The sequence below is a fragment of the Lates calcarifer genome, linkage group LG19, assembly GCF_001640805.2.
Source record: "Lates calcarifer isolate ASB-BC8 linkage group LG19, TLL_Latcal_v3, whole genome shotgun sequence".
NCBI classification, from domain to species: domain Eukaryota; kingdom Metazoa; phylum Chordata; class Actinopteri; family Centropomidae; genus Lates; species Lates calcarifer.
The window spans coordinates 17,953,561-17,975,177 of NC_066851.1; the positions used below are offsets into that span (position 1 = coordinate 17,953,561).

The 21,617-nt window shown below is 44.0% G+C and overlaps 1 protein-coding gene across 1 annotated transcript; it reads right to left on the minus strand.

Moving 5' to 3' along the window:
* Positions 1-827: 827 nt before the first annotated feature.
* ttbk2a (tau tubulin kinase 2a) lies at positions 828-17,009 on the minus strand. Its single transcript, XM_018663693.2, is given in 16 exon segments — positions 828-5,096; positions 5,368-6,005; positions 6,008-6,343; positions 7,122-7,460; positions 8,357-8,909; positions 9,004-9,227; positions 9,352-9,559; positions 9,748-9,905; positions 10,213-10,338; positions 10,454-10,546; positions 10,694-10,759; positions 11,452-11,556; positions 11,934-12,074; positions 13,770-13,843; positions 15,305-15,452; positions 16,870-17,009. Coding segments are annotated over 16 exon segments (3,726 nt in total). The 5' UTR covers positions 16,939-17,009; the 3' UTR covers positions 828-4,648.
* Positions 17,010-21,617: the final 4,608 nt, after the last annotated feature.

Genomic DNA, 21,617 nt, shown 5'->3' on the forward strand with positions numbered 1-21,617 from the left:
CACGTGTGCAGCCGGCGGAGGGTGACAGTCCTCTCTGCACGGCCCTGAGACTGAAGCTTTGAGAAAACGAAAAGCCTCAAATTTAACTCATATGAGGGCCACTGCTTAGGTTTTTCTTTCCCAGTGGAAGACCTCTACCTCTTGAATATGTGAAAATATTACTTTGTAGTCTGAAGCTTAATAACTGGTCTTTTCCTATCCTCCCCCTTTAGCCTTCTGTCAGTAAATCTGTTGATTGAAGAGAAGAATGAAGCGTTTTTATTGGCAAGTTGCATGAATGTTAAATGTGAAGCTTAATGAAAGAAAGAAAATTGCTTTAACTGAAAAAGAAAAATGTATCAAATGAATAATTTTTGTTGTTTAATTTTTGCAGTCTTGGTAGAAAATGCAGTCATTGCTACAATGAAAAACTTGAGAGAGATCGAACTGGGCAAAATCAATCAATAAATTCAAAGCATGAGGAAGGGCTTATGAAAGTGTCCTGGACAAGACCTGGCAAGAGATATGTTTAAGCATATCATAATAATAAAGTTTAAACTATACATTTAAGTAATAAAACATCTCCTAACTTTCACTATAATCCCTCCAAACGGTTTGGATTATCTCATTACAGGAATTGGTTTAAAACAGTGAACTTCTGAAACACATGTTCTGTCTCTTTGGTTTTTAATTGTTGTAATTTATGTCATCTCAAATGTTTCTTATTTTATGTTTTGCAGTATTTCTGATATGTAATCCCCCTCACTTTAGTTCAGTCTGTGATGTCTGATTGTTATAATTTCTGTGTCTAAATCCTCCAGGATTAAAAACAGGAACAATTCACAAGATTCTGTCTGCATGCGGAATGAGTATTTTATTTATAACCAGTTTATAAAAATAAAATACAAAATAATTTTAAAACAAAAAAGAAAAAAGGAACACTGTACAAGGCATTGATATGATACAAATGATAGAATAAACATAAATAATTACAGTTATATACAATGCAAAACTCCCACTTGTTACATTCTGTCCTTGAGACTGTACAGTTACATTTCAAAACCAATATAACATACATTACAACACAAAAAAAATAATATCAACCATTAAAAAATCCCAACAATTGAAGTCAAAATGATGGATGGGCAAATTAGCAAATGTCACAATAAATAATTTCTGTCAAGTATTTATAAGTTATCAACAAGTAATCCAATGTTATGACATGAGGAGTGTACCAGTGCACACCAAAGCTTTCATTAGTTACCGTCTCACCTTTCAAAATAAGACAAAACAGCTGGGTTTGTTCTCATTGGCCTGTGGGTATCTGTAACCCACAAATACCACCAAGCTACTATAAATATGACACCTTTCCAACAACATGCCACTTCATAAAGTGACAAAGAAAATCTTATCTGGAAGGTTACACTAGTACTACAACTACACACCACTTATGTGCAATAATAATAATAAAATAAAAAAACATGAGAAGAAATCTGATTATCTTTTAAAACCAGCAGCACTCTTTAGTGTCTGTCCCTCCCTTTCACTGAAGCTTGTTAGCATATAAGTTATGGTTTTACAATAATGTTTTTTATTTAAATAATTATTTGAATATTTTACAGGTATATATTAAAAGTCTGCACAACAGCGTTCTGAACTTTGAAAGCTTGAAATATCTTGAAATCTGTGAGTCGAAAGAGGGAGAATTCAAAGATTGATTGCTGGCGACACGTAGAAATTTGCATGCCCCTGTTTGAGAGCATACAGTCATCACACGGACAGACACACCTCGAATACTGCAGCCTGAAATGTTTTCATCACCAGTTGTTCGATAAATGGTCCACGTGCTCTCACAGAACAAATAAACACAGGGGAGCTCTCGGGCAGAAGCACAGCTTTGTAAGCAACGAGAGTCTGACAGCACTGATTTCAGTGGTGGCGTACTGACCACACTGACAGGCATGGTAGCACGTGCCCATTACAAGAGAGATAAGGGACAGGAAGGCTCGGCTCGGCCCGGCCCTAACAGTGGAATGATCTCCAACACAGACAAGGCTCAGTCATCCCTCGCTATGCACAGAGGGGGCAGAGAAGAGACATTAAGGCGGCTGACTGACTGAACGCTGTCTGCCTTCAGGATGAGTCATCGTAGCTGCTCTGTGAGGCTAGCGTAGGTACCTGCAACATCTGCATGAGTCAAACGAAACAAGCACGTTTTTACATCTACAAAGCAATGTGCCCATTCACCCTCTATACGCTCCCATGGTTATCATCACATCTCAAGTCAAACCACATCTGCAAAATTTATCAAAATATTTGGCAATGTGATTTTTCTCTTTGTTCATTTGTGCAGCTGTAATCTTATAGAGGCTATGGCTGCATTTAATCTCTCAAGTCCTGTGTTTTTCCTATAATACAAACGCTAAAAACACAGCAAAGTCTATTCTCCTTTTAGATTTTTTTGTGGTAATTACTTTGTGCATCATGTTCAAAGCTGGGTAAGCATGGATAAAAAAACATCATTATCCAGCAACACAATCACCCCAAGTCAGTGCAGGAAGTGCAGAAAACTAGTGTCATACATCAGGTGGGAGAAGGAAAATGAATATTAAGATGAGTCGGAGAAGATATACAGATTCACAGAAATTAAATTTGCTTGTCCGACAGGTAATGAAGTCCCGCCGGGTTAAAATCTTCACAAGATAAATGCCCTGTAATGAGTAGTGGTATGCAGCTTTTTTTTTTTTAACTCAGTAGTTGATTCTGATTATTTTTTTCCGTCTTTTCTCTGTTGAGCATGCAAGAGTAGCACTGGAAGGAAGCTGGAGTTATTTTACAGTATCTTACAAGCAGAGGAGTGGGAAGAGGTTGTGGAGGAGAGTCTCAGTGAGGAATCCTAAACTAAATTAAACACAAACAATACTCTGATTCCTTTGCCATGTGCACAAACATACTGTATGTCATTATATAAAAGACATTCTCCAGCACAGGAGCAACAAAAAAAAAAAAAAAACATTCTTCATCATTTTGGTGTGTGAAATAATCTGTATGTACATATGGCCTCCATTTTCAGTAACATTTGACAAAATGTTGTTTGAGGTTTGAAATTCACATTTGTTAAAAGTTTAACCTCAAATACTGACCTGGTACATACAGGACAGCTAAAACGGGTGTCGCTTGAAATATTTCCTTTACTTGTTACAAATAATAGCTACTCTGTCCTCAAGTAAACCGTTGCTCAAATTGTGTTTGATATACAAACAATTGTGTTGCTACCTTTTCTATATAAATAAATACTGGTGAAAAGGGTCGTCTAATAACGGCTGGCACAAGTCTGTTTTTGGCTCCTTTTGTTTGTTTGTTTGTTTTTTTTCTAATTACAGACACACCAGAGTGAATCCTCAAGCTGCCCAAAGTGCCAAGGCACATGCTGAGACAAATATCCACATCCAGACATTACTCATCAGTAATGTACCTTTGTGTTGTATAAGCTCACTACTGCTACTACAACTACTACTACTGGAAACACATGTTCCATGAATGCCTTCAGATCTAAAAAAAAAAAAAAAGGAGTTTCACTATTCTAATCCCTTCGAATTCCCTCTTAGCAACACAGTAGGCACAAAAAGGTGTGTGTCCTCACGCACTTTACATGATTGATTGTATGAAGGGTCACTACGGAGCGGACCCCTCGATTAAACATTTAAAACTAACCCGAGAGACACAAAAACCACACGTCCACGATCACACAGAAGAGGGTAGGAGTCGTAAGTGTCGCTAAGCATCAAAATAAATATCTCAATAAATACAACTGTACAACAAATTCTGGCTTTATGCATTCACACACAGCATAAAGTAAATATTATACCCTGCCTGCAATCTCCAAACGCAGAGGAGATAACTGAGTCAGCACCCAGGCCACTATCTCATTAAGCTGTGATCAGCTACACTGACATTCCATCAGTGTAATCCAAGTGCATTAATACTGGGGATAAATAAGTTACTATATATTGTGGTGCAGGATGGTTTAAAGTGGAATAAGCAGAAAACTGTTTTATTTATGTGCCCACTGGCTCAACTAACTAACTACTGACTTATGTGTTATAGAATGTCCTGCATTGGGAAGGAACGGGTTAATTTTGAAGCTACACTGTTTTGCTCTACCAGGTTTTAACAAATATAAAATAAGGACCCTGACACGCAGACCCTGTCAATATAGTTTGCCTGATAAATGATCAGGGGCACTCCAACGATTTTGCACATTTATTCATATTGAGGAGACAGGGAGATGTGAGAAGAAGCATTTCTGGAACCTATCCGACTAAAAGTGAGGACATCTTGGCCTCTGCTACACAGATTTTGACTGTTCTGTCTCTCATGAGCCCAAAAACTTGATGGAAATTCAATACTAAATCGTTGGAGTACCTCTTTGAAGTCGGGCACATAAATGAATGACAAACCCTGTGTGCAAATACAAGAAGTGAAGAGAAAAGTGGGAAGCGGCAAGACAACTGTAAGGTTCAGACTGACAGCAAAAAACAGGGAAACAAGATTTTTTTTTTTTTTCTAATTATAGAGGAAGACTCAGGTTTTAGTCCTGACTGGTGTCTACTCTATCAGAATTGGACTCTTCCCATCCTCTGCTGCGGCAGCACAACCCTGTGGGCAACTATCTGCTCAGCTTGCTGGAGCACTTGCCCTCTCGGCTGCAGCCCTTCCCCCTGGACAGGTGGAAGGGGCCCGTGCGTGCCTGGCGGCTACAGCAAGTCTCCTGGTGGTGGGGGTAGAAGCGGCGGGGAGGGGGCGAGCCGGAGAAGCTAGGGGGCGAGCGGCTGCGGCCGAGGCAGCCCCCACCCCCGCCGCCACGGTGCTCATGGCGGGAGGGCGAGGAGCTGACGGAGCGCTGCAGGGAGGAGGAGCTGCGCGGCGAGGCGCTAGAGCTGCGGTGGTGGTGCGGGGAGCTTGTCAGGCTGCAGATGCCCATCCTGGAGCCCCCATGCTGGGCCGAGGAGCGGTGGTGGAGTGGGGAGCCACGAGAGCCATGCATCAGCTGAGCGAGGCAGGTCAGGAGGTCTGAGTCACTGGTGCTGCCAGCTCGGATGCGGTAACGTCTAAGCCTAAGTGGGTACAGAAAGCAGAGCAGTGTATGAATAACAGCCAAGTCATATATTGCAAAGCAAAGCGGGAAGACAGTGATAAATTATATTTTTTGGAAAGAGTTAGGAGAGAACGAGTCTCCCTCATATCTGTATGCTGGTAGTACTTTCCCCCTGCTTCCAGTCTTTATGCTAAGCTAAGCTAATCAGCTCTTCATGGTCTTTTTTTCATGCAGTTCATTATAAATGCTTTGAGAACAAGAGAATTTGGATTAGAATGCAGATAAATTACCTGCCCTCCACTGTGGGGCGGCAAGGTGGCTTTCCAGGGGGCGGGCGCGGCAGGAATTGGGCAGCCAGCTGCTCAGAGGAAGAGGCTGAATGAACGGGGCGAGGGATCCTGCTCTTGCGGGACAGGGGGCTGGAGGAGGAGGAGAGGGATGCGGCATCATCTCCCTGGCGGTCAGAGCGAGAGCCCATGAGCGAGTCCTCGTCCTGGGAGCGGTCAGAGTTGGAGGAGAGTGGATCCCTGGCGAGGGAGGCCACCACGGGGCCACGCCTGTCAGAGAGGGACGGCGAGGCAGTGGGGGAGGGGACGGGGCCCTGGTGGTTGGCTTTCTTCTGCAGGAGTTTCTCCTTGGCAGATCCAGGAGGCGGGAGCTCCAGAAGGCTGGAGGGCTCCAGGACCGGGATGCGACTTTGCCTGCGGCTGGGGTCCTTACGGGGGGCAGCCGGAGAGGAGGAGGCTGGGCCGTTAGTCTGAGCCTGGTTCACCTTTCCGCCCTCCTCCCCTCTTAGCTGAGGCTTTGTGGCACAGGGAGTGGGGCCAGAAATGTTTTCAGGGTCTTTAAGCTTAGGGAAAGCGCCATTACTTAAATCACTTTGGCCAGTAACATGAGGGGAGAAGTGGCCGTTGGCAAAAACAGGACTGCGGGGGGAGTGGGGGAGTGGGGGGAGCGAGGGGAGCGTGGAGAGGAGGGTGAGCGCGGAGGAGGCGAGCGTGGCGAGCGCGGGGAAGACACGCGGCTTGGCACGGGGCTTTGAGCTTTGGTGTGGCTGTCTCCGTTGACCAGCGTCTCAGCCAGGGGGTCTGTGGGCGTCCCCGGATGGGTGGGCACATGGTCCTGTGGGGAGGTGATGTCCACTGTTTGCTCCCGGACCTGCTGAGTCTCAGCTTCGGCTTCACCACGCCTCTCCAGCAGGAGGCACTGTGGAGCACTGTCTGATCCTGACTGGGAGGACAGCCCAGAGGGACGCTGAGCTGTCAACTGGAGGGGAGGGGGAGGTGAAGACATGGGAGGGAGGAGAAATACACACAGGTGTTACTGAAAAAATAAACCACACCAAAATTGGGAATAATATTCTAATTGTCAAAGGCCTGTTGCTGATAGACTACAACATGTCGAGTTGTGCTGTAGTTCTGTAGCAAGAGCCTGATGCAGATGTGTGAAAAGAGAAGAATTTTATAATGTGGCGTAATAAATGGTGATTAGTTTGGCAACAGCATGCAATACCATAGCTACCATTATCAGACCGAAACACACAAAGTGCTATGGCAGTGTCAGTCAAGCTGTGAGTACTAAACCGGCAAGTAGGACAGGAAACGTTCACGCAACTTCGCAGGGGGCTTCAGCGAAGAGAGGGTGAGGAACAAATACAGGGAGAGAGAGAGGAAGAGAAAGATAGAGAGGACAAAGACGATCTGAAACAAAAGAGATCATGCAACCTGTAGTCATGACTCGACATTCCAAACACACATGCCACAATCAGACAAACACACACCCCTATTCAGATCACAAGAACACATGTCCAGACACAAGGACACATATGACCCATGCTCTGTCTGGCCTGCACAATGCCCTTCATGGTCTCTGGTGAGAACTGCCTGACAACAACACAATAAGCAAGCCAACGGAACAAAGAAGCCCAAAAACAAGCAACTTAAACAAAAAAAAAAAAAGAAAATGAAAAGAACAATGTTGACAGCTGGTGTATTGCTAAAGGAGGCTGAATGGAGGTCTGTTTTGATCGTGATGGGGTCATCACCTGCTGAAGCTGGGCACGTGTGATGCGTATGACAGAGGGAAACTTGGCGTTGGCAGCACCCGCCGGGATGGCCGGCAGTTTCCTGCGACTGGGTGAGCGGGTGCAGGGGGTGGGGTTTGGTGGTAGTGGAAGGGAGGCATGGCAGGAGGAGGAGGAGGAGGGGCGTTCCTGCTGCGGCTGGTCAGCAGACTGGCTGCGCCTCATGCCCGGCGGATGGCGCTGGTGCAGCGGGTCCGACAAGGTGGTCAGGAGGGTGTGAGGGCTGGGAGAGCGCAGAGGGATGGGGCTGGATGTCCGGACCGCGACCTCCTCAGGCAGGGACGGAGGAGAGGTGGGGAGCTAAGAGAGGGGGGGGAGAAGTGGGAAGTGGAGAGAGGAGGGGTTGTGAGATCGGTGAGGGAGTGAGAAGATGGAGGAAGTACGGTGGGGGTGCTGTGAGGCAGGATAACCAGGTTTCACTGGTCGGTAACACGACGCAGAACTGTTGTTTTGTTGACAGATAAATCGACGAGAGGATCATAAAGATAATTCTGAGGATGATTTTAGGCCAAGGAAGGAAGAGGGAGGTGAGGAGAGAAGTTCTTAGGAAGGCAGAGTACATATTCAACTTGTAGGTAGACGCTCTGGTTGTAGGAGAGAGTGAGGGGACAGTTATTCCTCTTGTGGTGAAAAAAGCAACTCTGCAATTTGAATGAAAGCGGTTTATGTTGAACTTGTAGACTGAGCAGGATTTTGGAATTGGACTCACTGGGCTGGTGGAAGGTTATGAATAGCAAAGGAGCAAAAAAGTAATTTAAACTGAGCAAACCAAAGTATATTTAGGAAAGAAATCAATTAACTTGTAAAGTAAATAAAACCAACCAAACACATCGCAAATGTCTGCAAACAAGATAAAATTATGCATGATAGCTAAAGCAAATCAAAGTGCATTTCAAAACCATAATCTCTCCTCTTCCTTCATGCTGTGATGTGATCAAAGCTCTGCAGTTGTCACAAATATCTTCTAGTAACAGATATACACAAGTGAAGAAGCGAGCAAACATAAAGCAGTAACATTTAGCTTCAAACTACAGCAAGATGCAGCTGGTGGATCTCTGATTGTTGTATGATATTAGCATTAAAGTTCTATAGCTAGAACTCTGACTCTGTGCAGCTTTTTAACTTTGTAAAACGCTGACTACAGTCAGTATCATGTATGCCATGTTGTGAGACGGCTGTCAAATGAGAGGCCTTACCTGAGTGAGAACTCCCTCAGCCAGAGCTTCAGCTGGGCTGGTTGGAGTGACGGGAGGCAGAGCCCCCACAGGGCCCACGCTAAGTTCCAACTTGTCCACTTTTGCACTTCCCTTGGAGGAAGACATGCTTTCCTGTTTAGCTTTGCCAGAGATAGGGCTTGGGCTGCCCTTTTCCCATCCAGGAGACTGCTCTCCTGGCTGGAGCACCTCTGGCTCCTCATCCTCCTCTGAAGGGCTGGTGGTAGCCTTGGCTCCTGGGGAGCCGCTGGGCCGCTCCACCATTACCCACTCCCTTGAGTCAATGTCCTGCCTCCCAGAGCTCAAATTTAGGGCCACAAAGCCCCCGCTGCTGGCTGCCCCCTCTCCCTGCTCCACAGATCCAGGGGATGCTGGCTTAGGAGAACCACCTCCAGACAGGAACTCCTCATCATAGTGCCAGACCCTATCTGGACGCTCCCCGGCAGGAACAGTTTGACCCTGAGTCACTGGGATGATTGCAGCTCCATTAGCCTCCTTCTCCTGGTGTGGGGTGCCAGGCTGCTGCTTCACTGGGCTGAACAAACACAAGACAGATGCAAACAATCAAGTCTCTACTCTATCCTAAGGAAAAATTTGAAAAAAATGGAGCGGTTACTTAATAGACCTACCAGGCCTCCAGGAAGCGCTCTGGACTGGGCTTAGACTCCAGGCCAAGCCTCCTCTCCAGGTCAAAGCTGTGGATGTTGCGGAGCTTCCTCAGCAGAGGGCCGTCACGGTCTGAAGCCATCACCTCAGAGTGTAGTTTGACTGGTGAACCCAGACTTGGTCCAGCGTAGGGGCTCTGGTGTCCTTGGTTGCCCTGGTTGTTGCTGTGCTCCTCCTCCGTCGCCGTCTGTGGGAACCAGTCAGTTTTTGTATTTTATTTACCAAAGAAATAGTTAACGTTCACCTTAAGTATTGATTCCTCCATCATTACATGTACAGAAACTGTAGTTGAGTGTTCAAATGTAGTCTACCTTCCAGACTGCCGTCCTGATGCGGTTACGGTTGCGGTCCAGCTCCTCCCAGACATCAGCCTCCTGGTTGCGGTGCGGGTGGAGGGGAGAGCCAGTCAGGCGCTCAGGAGCGGGGTTGTTCTCCACGTCACTGAGCTGCTCATCCTGCAAAACCTCATCTGTGTTTTCCCTCATCAGGTCGCCAGGTATCAGGGAGGCATTCGCCATGCTGTGACAACAAAAAATTTATTATTTCATATTTGAGACTATAAAAATGAGTACAGGTAACCACCCAGAGGCCAGGGTGCAATTTCAAGCACAGCTGGGGTTAGGTAATTTAATTTAGAAAATATATAACATGTTAAAGTTACTCCTGAATCAACCCAACTAAAATTTGATTATTTCAAGCAGACATACCCCAGATGTGCCGGGGTGAGGCGGGTGTGATGTTGTGCCGTTGTGGCACTGGCACTGATTGTCAAGGTGCCGTCTGTGCCAGTTCTCTCCCAGTCATAGGGGTCATTCTCCACAACATTGTAGGTTTTCATACTGTTGTCAAATACTGACATCAGCAGCTGTAACAAAACAACAAAACATGATTATTCTTTTTGTGATTTTTTTTTTAAATTCAGGACAATTCCACAGAGATCTACAGAAAATGGGTTTTTAACACTTGTGGTTCTTCAGGTCAGGCACATTTTGGGGTGCTCTCTTGGGTCTATCAACTTGAGCAGACCTTTCTAGGTCATGTACTGCACACTTTGTCTTGTTTTTTTTAACAGGGCAAATATAGCAATATGTTATCGCTTACTGGAACTAGCACTTCTTTGTAGTGAGAAAACCCTCACTCTTTATGAAACCCAAATCAGTCCCCTGTATCACCTGGTAGTCAGGTTTTGTGAAGTAGTCCAGGCTGGAGATGTGTTCCAAAAACACACCGAACTCTGCCGGCAGATGTTTGAGCATCAGGTGATGGTCGTAAGTCTCCTTCAGCTTCCCCACGTGTTCCTGGGAATTGAGTGAACACACACACACATACCTGTCACATCTCATCACTCAAAGCTAGATACCCAGACAGGGCTGTTTATTTCAAGGAAATACAGCAATTATTAGTTATCCTTACTTTGTCCTTGATCTTCCGCCATGGCAACTGACCAACCAGAAACTCCACCAGCATGTAGAAGAGGGACCACAGATCATCATGACGACCCATCTCCTGCAGAATTACACCAAGTTTGAGTTAAAATGAATCAATAATCCATGGCAAATTATAAAGTTGTGGGGTATAAGACATAAATAGGCATGTGTGCGACAGCATCACAGATTATACGAGAGCTCTAGCACAGGGTAGACAGATACTGACCTTGTTCTTGTGTGCGTTGACCGATGCATAGCGGACTGTTCCTCTGAACCCTGCCACTGGACGGGGCTGACAAACACAGACAGACACGGTCATCAAATGCTAACATAGACATAATTTAACGTGTATGCTTAAATCCAAAAATGTGTAGAATTTCACTTTTTTTAACCTAATTTTTAACCCTAACCCTGACTGATTAGATCCTTTTTACATCATGTTAAACCTACATGAATTGATTTTTTTGGATACTTAAGGGCAGTGCAACAAGCTGTAAACACTACTTTGCCATGTTACCATCTTGTAAAATGTGTTACAACAAACAATTATTTATTTACACATCCAGCAAACACGGAGCAGAATTAGCATTCATTTGGAGTCTGCTCAATAAAGAATTCACTTTCTCTTTAGCTCTAATTGGGTTTACCAATACCTCAAGAAGATCTAGCTCTTTAGCTTCTAAATGCTCCATTATGTTCACCAGCTAGTCACTAACCACTGTCATTGCATGGTGGGCAGGCAGGATATAGTAAATATTTAGGAGGATGAAAATGAGTGAACCAAAGTAGAAAAATTGCGGACCACAAAAACAAAACAGTAAGCTGAAAGAAACATAAAAGATCTTTCTGTGCTCTCATTACCACAAGTTACTTATTTCATTTTATACACAATAATTTGATCCTTTGTTGATGTTGAAATATTGATTTGATTGAAGTGCATCTTTAAACTCAGTATATAATCTGTAACAGAAGGAGAGCACTTACTGGTCGGACCTCCTGGCAAGAGTTGGTGAACTGGCGAGCTAAACCAAAGTCCAACATGTAGCAGGTACGACAGGTACTGGGGAAGCGACCCATGGCAAAATTGGACTGAAAAAGACAGAGGCGGGGGGGGGCAAAGGTTAGAAGATGTCATGAATGTAATGTCTATGCTCCTATGATGTAATATAATTTAATACAATGGCTCTGAAGACAGATGGTATTTACATTTATTTTGGGCATTAGCCAACACTCATACTGAGCCAAGTTACTGTAAGTGCAACAGTCAAAAAAGCAAAACACTGAATCAGCAACAATGCTGGCAGCCAATAATAAAAAAGTGCAAGGGTCAGAAACACTATCCAGACAATAGAAATAAAAAATATTCCCCAGTGCCTGGAATATATTGAAGAAACATAAGTGCTAGATAATGAAATAAGAACCAAGCAGAAAATATCCCCTGCTGCAGCCAGCGTCCTGTGACTCACCGGTTTGATGTCACGATGCAGGAAGCCGACAGAGTGGATGCTCTCTATGGCTTCCAGGATCTGGCGGCCGAGACGCAGGGTGGTGCTGATGCTGAATGTGCCCCGGGTCATACTCCTCCTCAGGTCAGCCAGGTTACGACCCTGAGAGACCACGTACAAGATCTGTTAGCTCCAAAGGCCGGAGCAGTACCTCTACTTCAACAATGTGATTTTGTTTTTATAGCAATACAGAAAATGTAGAAACATATCTATATAAAACACAAATAAAATCACCAAATAAAGGTTTTACTGGCTGAAATGTTTGACAGTTGTGACAGCCAAATGTTCTGAGTGGACAGAAAGTGAGCCAACAGTAAGAAAAAATACAAATATAGCTGCACTGACCATATAATTAAACATATGGTGCGGCTGGGAGTCAGTGCAGTACACGTAAAAGTACCATTCCTGTGGGTATGGTTGTGTAAATTACAACCAGACCACACTTTCACAACACATTAAGCCTCGTGTATCGTCAAATGCACAGAGTGTGTTTGTGAATTTGTGTAGATGACTCGGGTATTCCAGCCTCATGTGCTGGACGCAATAACTGAAACTAATCTGATGCTTCTGTAGTTCACAGCAGGTGACACAGTATGTGAACAGCCTGCAGTGGTGCTGCCTGAATCTCTACACTGAGAGTATAGTTGCTATAAATATTTTGTTTCTGCCTGATGCTCTGCTCTACGGTCTGTTTCATACACTTGGAGACTTACTAGTGAACCAGCTCAAATATGTAGTGATCATGTACCCATAAATCTGGGTTACTGAAATGTATGCATGTTAGTGGCTGAATTATTCACATGCAGCAGTAATTTATTTAACATTAACATGGCTTGGTTTCTTGAAACCAACTCCTACACAAGAGTAACATAAGAGACAGGCATGTGGTCTCTCTGTCCACAGTTCAAAGTCAAGTCAAGTTCAGAGCAGTGACTCAAGATGGTTTGACGAAGGACTGCGCTAAAGTGACAATTACAGCATAACTGGAAATACTATAATATAGTTTAACAGCAAAACAACAACAGAAGAGTCAAGACAGCAGCAAACTGACTCATCACAGAGCAGTATCTATCTACAGTTTGCTAATATTAGCTAAAATTAGCCACCATAAGCTAGCTATGGGTCATACAAGAGCAAGCTGGACTATACCAGTAAAACCCTTGAATGTATCAAACTGATCAAAAATGAATTTAGTTGTTTAAGAACTGAGCTTTTCATTTGTAACAGAAAGAATATATTATTATTTTGTTTTAATTGCACGCTCTCACTTTAATCTGTTGCAAGACTATGTGTCTTTTAAATCACATAATAATCTAATAATACATAATTTTGTATTTTCTATACTATTGTTTTAAAATCCTATTTACATATGTATATCAATATTATCTCATTGTCTTTAATGTCTCATGTAAAGCACTGTGATTGAATGGCTATTGAAGGTCACAGTACAGATAAACTTGCCTTGTGCTGATTATTTTGGTGGTTAATCATTTAGTTTATAAAATGTCAGAAACTTATTATATTTTTTTTATAATCAACAGTCTAAAACTCAAAAATATTCCATTTCCAATCACATAAAAAAGAGAAAAGTAGCTAATCTTAATTCGAGAGGCCGGCATCAGCAAATTCTTGGCATTTTTGCTTGATGGCTGATTTCAGTGATTAGTTTGTCTATTTTTGGCTAATCTATTATTCCACTAATTGTTTCAGCAGAAGTTTGATGTGTCACACTGAGCTTGGAAAATCAGCTAAAAACGAGTGCTTATGAGCCGTTAAATCTTCTGCACTGAGACCAACCTGAAGCTCCATCACCACGTAGTTAAAGCGGTCGTTGCGGCCACATCCCACAAAGCGACAGACGTGGTCTTTACCTTGGGAACAAAAGAGGAAAGGAGAGTTTCAGAGCACTTTCATGAGAGAGGATGAGGTTATTTCAGAGTCACTTGACATCAGCTGCATCATTTGCTCGTAAGATGAAGGCTGCTGCGTGAATCATGATGATGTGTGTTCATATTTCGCTGCCCTTCCCTCTCCACGCACCACAGCTCTCAGCCCTCCCATCACCAGCTTCCCTGTACAACCACCCTGCTGATTTATAGGCTATGGCGTGTGATGTTGTGTCTACACATATGCATGAATGCCTTGTGTGTTTGTGCATGTATATGTGTGAGTGAGTGTGTGTGTGTATGTGTTCATGCTCTGGACATTCTCAAAGGACATTGCTGCACTGGCAGCTTGACTGCGACCACACCCCAAAGCCCTTGAGCACACAGTGAATGCAAACAGTTACACAAACAAAACCTCCATGTTAAAAACACAGCGTTTTAGAATGCCTAGTTTCACCGGTTTCTTACACAATAAATCAAGATAATTCAATGAAAGGATCCAAATTGAAAACAAAACAAGCTATTATTAGTTCGATATGACCCATTAGTCGTGTTATGAGGCTGTGGGTCGATATTTACTCTTTACAGCTGGGCAGGTCACCAATGTTTGGGGGGTGGGGGGCACTGGAGTTCAGTCCATCTCAAGTTACATGCTGGTTCCTTTAGGAAGCAACAGAACCAAGATGCCCCAGGCTGCAGCCATTAAGACAGCAAATATGATCCCAGCCCATTGATTTTCTCCTCAGAGGGGAGAAAGAAAAAAGGCACGGCGGTTAAAAGGCAGGAAGGAAAAGGGCAGGGAAAAGACACGGTAAAAAATAAATAAAAAAAGAGAGAAAGAAGTAAAACCATACAACCCCCCAGACCCCGAAGGAGCACTCTTGTGTTGATCCTGTTCATCCGCTGTGAGAGATAGGGAGTGTCCGAGCACACAAATACACACTTCCTCTCGTATGAGCACTCTGTCATCTCTGTTACCGTCATCTGAGACTTTTACATTAAAACTACCAAGATGTAAGCCTCCATTACAACACAAGATAAACACAGGGTGATTTATATGCTGCTGCATGACGGTGTGTTTTGCACCGCAGACACCAAAGCAAACTGAGCTGAACCCTGGGCCAAATTGTGTTTTCAGATGAGTCAGATGATTTATATCTGGTCTCAGAGAGAGAGATTATCCTACCCTGTTTATCGATGCACACCAGCTATCCCTGAATTTTCTACAATCACACCACTTCCTTGACTAGTCATCTTCTCATATTTTTTTGTTCTAATTAATCCAAGAGAAATTATTGACACGAAATGTTTCACATGTTTTCCTGCCAAGAATCCTGATGATACACAGAGTATCCTCTTCTGCGGCAGCTCAATAGGTCACCGTGCCAGGGAGGATCAATCAATTCCAGAAATGAAATCAAATCCACCGAATCCATTTCGACTCACCCTGGAGCTTCTTGAGTACGGCGACCTCCATCTTGAGCACCTGTTTGGGCTGCTGGGCCGACTCCACCTTCAGCGCCACGCTGACCCGTGTCAGCAGGTCCACCGCCTCGTAGATTTCGCCAAACCCTCCACCCCCAATCTTCTTCACCTAGAAACAAGATGACAAAACACTGCTTAAAAACCTCATATTAAAAAAAATTACTTTCCACAATGATCTGCCTTTCAGTTACATACACACAAAAATGTATTTTCTCCCTTGTCTTTGCAATATTGTTTTAATGAGGTTTGATAGCCAGAGCAATATACAGTAAAAGCACTCAGACTCCTTTTATTAAAGCACCGCCATGGTGGTGTAGGCATGAGGGAGATAACGCCACTGAAACATCATGTGATATCAATGTGATATTGACTTCCGTACTGTGCCTATGAATATTTATTCATGCTCTGTAACCACGCTACACTGTGCCACAGGATGCTAAAACAGGCAGCTAGAACTGTTAAAAGTAACACCTATATGAACAGTGAAACATCTCAAAAAAGAACAACCTATTAAAAAAAAAAGTAATTCAGGTTCAATGCACTGTAGTGTCAAGTAAACAGCTGAAACAAGACCACAATGACAACATGCTGTCATTAAGCGTGTGGTAACGCTCATCATGTTACTTAAAACCTTAAAAACATGGTGTCATCCTAGCTTCAGAGCTTTCTGTCAGCTCAACAGTGCAACCAACCCTTGTAATCATTTGGTCCAAATCATTGCAAAGAGCCAATGATCCTGTATTGCAGAAAATAAGGTTAAACTGATGTATTACAATTTACTGTTTAGACATAATGTATAGGACTAATGTGATAGAAAAGGTTTGTAGACAGGAAGCTCTATTTAAACTAATAGGCTTGGAGCATTCTGATGTGGAGGCAGTTTTGAATGTTTTTTACTTTCTATAGGAGTGCATTATATTCTGTAATATAGCATTACAAGGTCAGTATTTATCTCACTCTTTCAAATTTCCCCCATCAGTTCTACCTACTCACTCTCACCACTCAGTACTACTAAAGCTTTAATTTCCCCTAAGCTCCCACGTGTCCTTCACTGTCCTCCATGCGCACACACTGAGTCTTGTGTCGCACTAGGAGCTCAAGTCGTGGGATTAGCTGCAGCATTCTTATGTAACTCGGCTCCTCAGAAGACAGGAAGTAGTGCCAGGCTGCCAGTTACGAATAACAGCCTCACATGGCACCCAGGCTGGCAAAGCAGAGAGAGACATGGGCCCTCGGGGAACTCTGCTGCCTATAGCACACTGCACTGCCACAAATAGCTATACGGGCTATTTTTAGATCTCCCCACACTGCAGCAGCAGTACCTGGGCAGAGAGACACGACCCCAAACTGTCCAAGCCACAGGTGAGATACTTTAGTGGAAAAGAGAGGGACTCATAGGCAGGGGAGAGCATTGTTTGATGAACAAAGAGTTGTTGTTTGCGGGACTGAGGGTGAGCTGGGGACAGGCAGGGACGGGGCTCGACACAAACACGCTGCCTATTGTCGTCGAATGACACGTCACTTACCACTTTCCATCGTTCCTTGACCAGGGAGAGCACGCTTAGGATGTCAGCTTGCTCTGCTCCCCCGCTCATCCCGCCTGTGGACCAGGGATGCTGTCCTCACTGCTTCCCCCCTCGACCAGCAGCCTCAGACTGGGCCGGGCATTTGGGCCTTGATGGAGAACCCTACAGAAGTCCAAGACAAAGAACTGTTACAGACTGTTCTTGGGTGTTGAACAAGGAGGTTTCATACTGTCGAATATACTGAAGACCTGGTTTAATTTTTTTTTAGGGCTGGTTGAACTACATGTGAGAGTTTGAACGTCTCCCCAGTTGAGAGACATAGTTAAACCCCTGGCTTAATGTCTGGAGCTCTCTGATACTTGACCATTGCCGCAGCTGCCACACCTGCTGCCAGCAGCTGTCTTTCTAGACAAACATGCACCACCAACTCGCAGGCAAAAGTCCTGCATATTAAATTACCAAAGGCTTCATCTTAGTATCATTTTCCCCAGCCATTTATCTTCTGTGTATGACAGCCATGGAGCAGGTCTCATCAGATATAATGAGACTGTTTAATCTGCCTAATTTTGCATTAGAATGACTCAGTCTTCAGCTCTGGTTGTATAATATGGCAGAAAAAATACATAAAAGCATTATTTTCACCTACTGTACCAGAAGTTTTTTTTAATACACTGATGTTCATCACATTAAACTGCAAAAACTTGTATTCTTAACAGTATTATGTATCACAATAAGTCCATATAATCATAATATGATCTTTTTTGTAAAGCTACATCGGAATATTGTTAATATTCACAGATGTAAATGGTTCTTAGACAAATACAATCCTGAGCCACTTTCTGATGTATTGATGCCTAAAGATAAATTGCTCCCCTCATATAAAAGATTTATAAGTTGGCTTACAAACTAATGACTTAATTATAGATTAATAAATCATTTTGTGATGCTCTATAGATCACTTATAAACTATTACTTAAAATGACTCTTGGATCGCCAGAGTCTGTGAAATCTGGCTTTTGTTTTTATCCTTTCTGTTTAGTAATGATAAATTATTATTACTTGCAGTAATAACATGTTATCAAATTATTATTACTTACAGTAATAATAATTTAATAACATGTTGGTTACACATTTTCTAAGAAGCATCAGGTCTGTAGTTTAGGGCTGCAACTAATCATTATTTCTATCATCAAGTCATCTTGCTGATTATTATTTTGAGTATGCAATCAAATGTTTGCTCTAAATAATGTCCACAAAGGGAAAATGCCCATCATAATTTCCCAGAGCTCAAGCTAACATATTCTTTTTGTTCAATTTGTCCGAACAACTGTCAAAACCCAAAGATATTCAGTTGACTACTAGGGACTAACTTGTAAACTTGTAAATAGCCAATTTGAGAAGCATTTTTTGGCTTAAACAATTCATTCATTATCAAATCTGTTGATGATTAATGTTCTGTTGACCCTTCCTTTAGTCTGGCTTCAGACACTCAAAGCAAAGCCTGACTTTAATTCATCATTCTGCACACGGCGTGCAGGCATCTACGGTTATGCAACAAGCCTTCAAAACGTTATTTGGTTACAGGGCATGATCCCGACATCAAGGAGGCAATCAATCCCATCATGTACCGGGATGAGGTTGGGAGATGGAAGAGGGCAAAGCGTGGTTAGACTAGATAACAGAGTAATGACGAACATGAAATGTGACCCAGGGTGAGACTCAGGAGTGAGGTGGCCTTGGTGCGGCTGAACTGCTCCAACACACAGATGACACCACTCGATGTGATGTTTAAGGATAATAAATCTTTATTTAAAAGACATACTGTTACTGTAATAGACTCTGAACTGTATTCAATCTACTGTTGATTATTATTACTGTTCTAATGTCTGGATTTATTTCTGAAGGACTTAAGGACTGCATTAAGTGTTTCATTAACTGGTATAGCATAATGAAGACAGTGCTGTATGCTTAAAAATGAACAAGACTAACAGTCTACAGCCAGGCTAGCAACTCTGTTTGGCTATTTAGGCACAGTGGTGCTTCGAGCTACATGCTAACACCAACTGATTTGAGTATAATGTTTAAGTACAGTAGAAGCTGATGTGAATGTTATTAGTTTTGCAGGGATTTGGTCTATAAATCAAAGTAGAGAGCAAATTACAATTTTGACCTGATGGTGGTGCAACATGAAAAGTCAGGAGATCAGCAAAGTCATCCTCTGGGGACGGTGAATGTCTGTACAAAATGTCACAGCAATCCATCAAATAGTTGTAGAGATATTTCAGTCTGGACCAAATACAGCCATCACCAGAGCCATGCTGCTAACATGGCTAAAAATCCTGGGAAAGTTACGCATTTGCATCTTTGTTTACAGCTTAGTTCAAGACAGAAACACAAACTGTGAGGAAACAGGAGGAACAGAGGTTAAACTTAACCAAGCTTTTAACCTTTGTGCCGGCACCTCTCTATAAAACCATACAGGCCAAAGCTGAGCCTACACGTCTCATTTGTGTCAATATCAGGCACTAAAAAAAGTGTTGCATCAGAGGGTCTGCAACAGAGTCAGAGCTGTCTTTTGAAAACATCAGATGAATTCTTGATATTATGCTAACTGGAGAAGACGCAAAAACAAGGAGCACGCCATCAAAACCACTGAGGAAACATGCTGTACAAAACGCTTTTCAACCTCCAGGGATGAGCAACTCGCTGTGAACGATGTGATTAAATAACCTCAGCTGTGAGGTCAGAACTTCAAGGTCACACATTGTTCTGGTGTTTTCCTCTGAGAAAAAACACTTTTCCGTCACATTTGAGCCATCATGTGCGAGACACGTCCTCTCTGAGCACAGTGGGATGAGTAAGTAATCTGTTCAATGTTCAATGAGGGAGAGACTGCTGCTTCTCACAGAAAACTGGAAGGTAAAGAGGAAAGGGTGGATGTTTGGGCAGGTGTGCATCACCTGATCTAATCTATACTTTTAGGTGAAAGAGTCTGAGCTTCCCCAAAACACATCTTTCCTGGTGTTCTGAGGGGGTCAGAACATCAGGAAAGATGCTGGGCCACTGCCTACCATTCACTTTGCACGCCACTTCTCCAACACACACACACATACTCAGACACAAGCTCGTACACATGTCACACACACCTATGCACACACAAGCCTGCCTCACACTGTGACTAATCTCACACCTCACAGGGAGGCACGGCTCTGCCCTTCCTCCTCCTCCTCCTCCTCCTCTGATACGAATCACCATCAATGAAGGGAAGGAGAAAAAACAAACACACCCACAAATTAAACCAATCTATGACAGCCCAGCTCCCATCTCATCATGAATCACGCTTTCTGACCCCGGCATCTCCATGGTGACGATGGTGCAGAGCCATTTTGGTTTGCTGACTGCTGCAGCTCGTCGTCGCCTCTCTGCCCTTTTGGTCTGCTGGAAGCTGCAAGTTTACAGCCACGTAAAAGCATCATGAAATGAATCAGTTAAGAGCCCCCCCCACCACCACCACCACCACCACAGAGGATCCCTCTTACTCCTCTCATGGAAGTGGACTGTAAATATTGACAAAAAACCAAATCAGCTCTGACTCTAAAAGCCATCTATGCATGCGTGTGCAATAACACATGGCTCAAGTGAGGAAAAAACCAGACTGAAAATGTAACATCTGCTTATTTTTCCTGGACACAGCGAGGCCTGGTTCAATAGCAGGATGGGGAGACTTGTTGGCCTTCTGCTGCTGGAAGATATTAGTGTCTGGTCTGACGACTGGAGACGAGCCAGTATGGGGAGGCCCTCCACGGTCTGGTTCCTTTCAAGTCACACAGCATGGATGCAGCTGATCCAGACTGGAGAAACAGTGGAAGGATAAGACCTGGGAGTGTGTGTTTGTGTGGCAGAAAAGCTCCACTAAAGCTAAAGATTCATGCACCTGAAGAGCAGGTACTACTTTCAATGAACAGTCTGTCAAATTCTTACATTTTAGGAGCAATTAGTGCAAAAAAAAAGAAACACAAATACCTCTATGCTAGGTTGTTTTCAATGGGATGAGACAGATAGCAAGCTGCAGCAAAAAATTAAACGTATCCCCCCCCACCTATCCTCCCTGCAGTGGACTGACTGGCTTTGCTGTGGAGAGCTGTTGCATAGCGAGTTGGTTGCCACAGCAGATTTACTCAGGCGCGTCCACGCACACTAGCCGTCCACAGGCCACGCGAGCTCGTCCTGCTTGCCTAGCGTGGAGGAGGTTATACTGTGAGGCTCTGACAACACGCAGGATAACAAACTCAATGCAACGCATGAAGCTGCAAGCGACAAAGAAATGGGAGGGGAGGGAGGTTGTTTAGGGTGGTAAACCGGAGGGGCCGAGCAGGGACACGGCCTCCCGTTTCTGGATCCTTACCTCGGGTCTTTTGCTCGCCAATGCCTGATCCTAAGAAGAGCCGGGTGTGGTTACAAAAAATCCTCTACGTTTGGAGGCGACGGGGACGACACGGAGCGGAATCCCATAGCGAGAGAACCATCCATAGGAAGCGGCGGTCGGAGGCGGTCGCTGTCGGTGGTTAGAAATAAAACAGTGGGAGGGGGAAAATATGTCTGAGTGTGATCGTCCCTTTTCTCCTTCTGCCTGTCACCTCAGCATCTCTGTCGGTCGCTGCGGATCCGTGACGTGACGACTCTGTGATGATCTGCACAGCCTTCCTGCGCGCGCGGGCCCGATCCGATCGCCCCTCGCAACAGCTCGG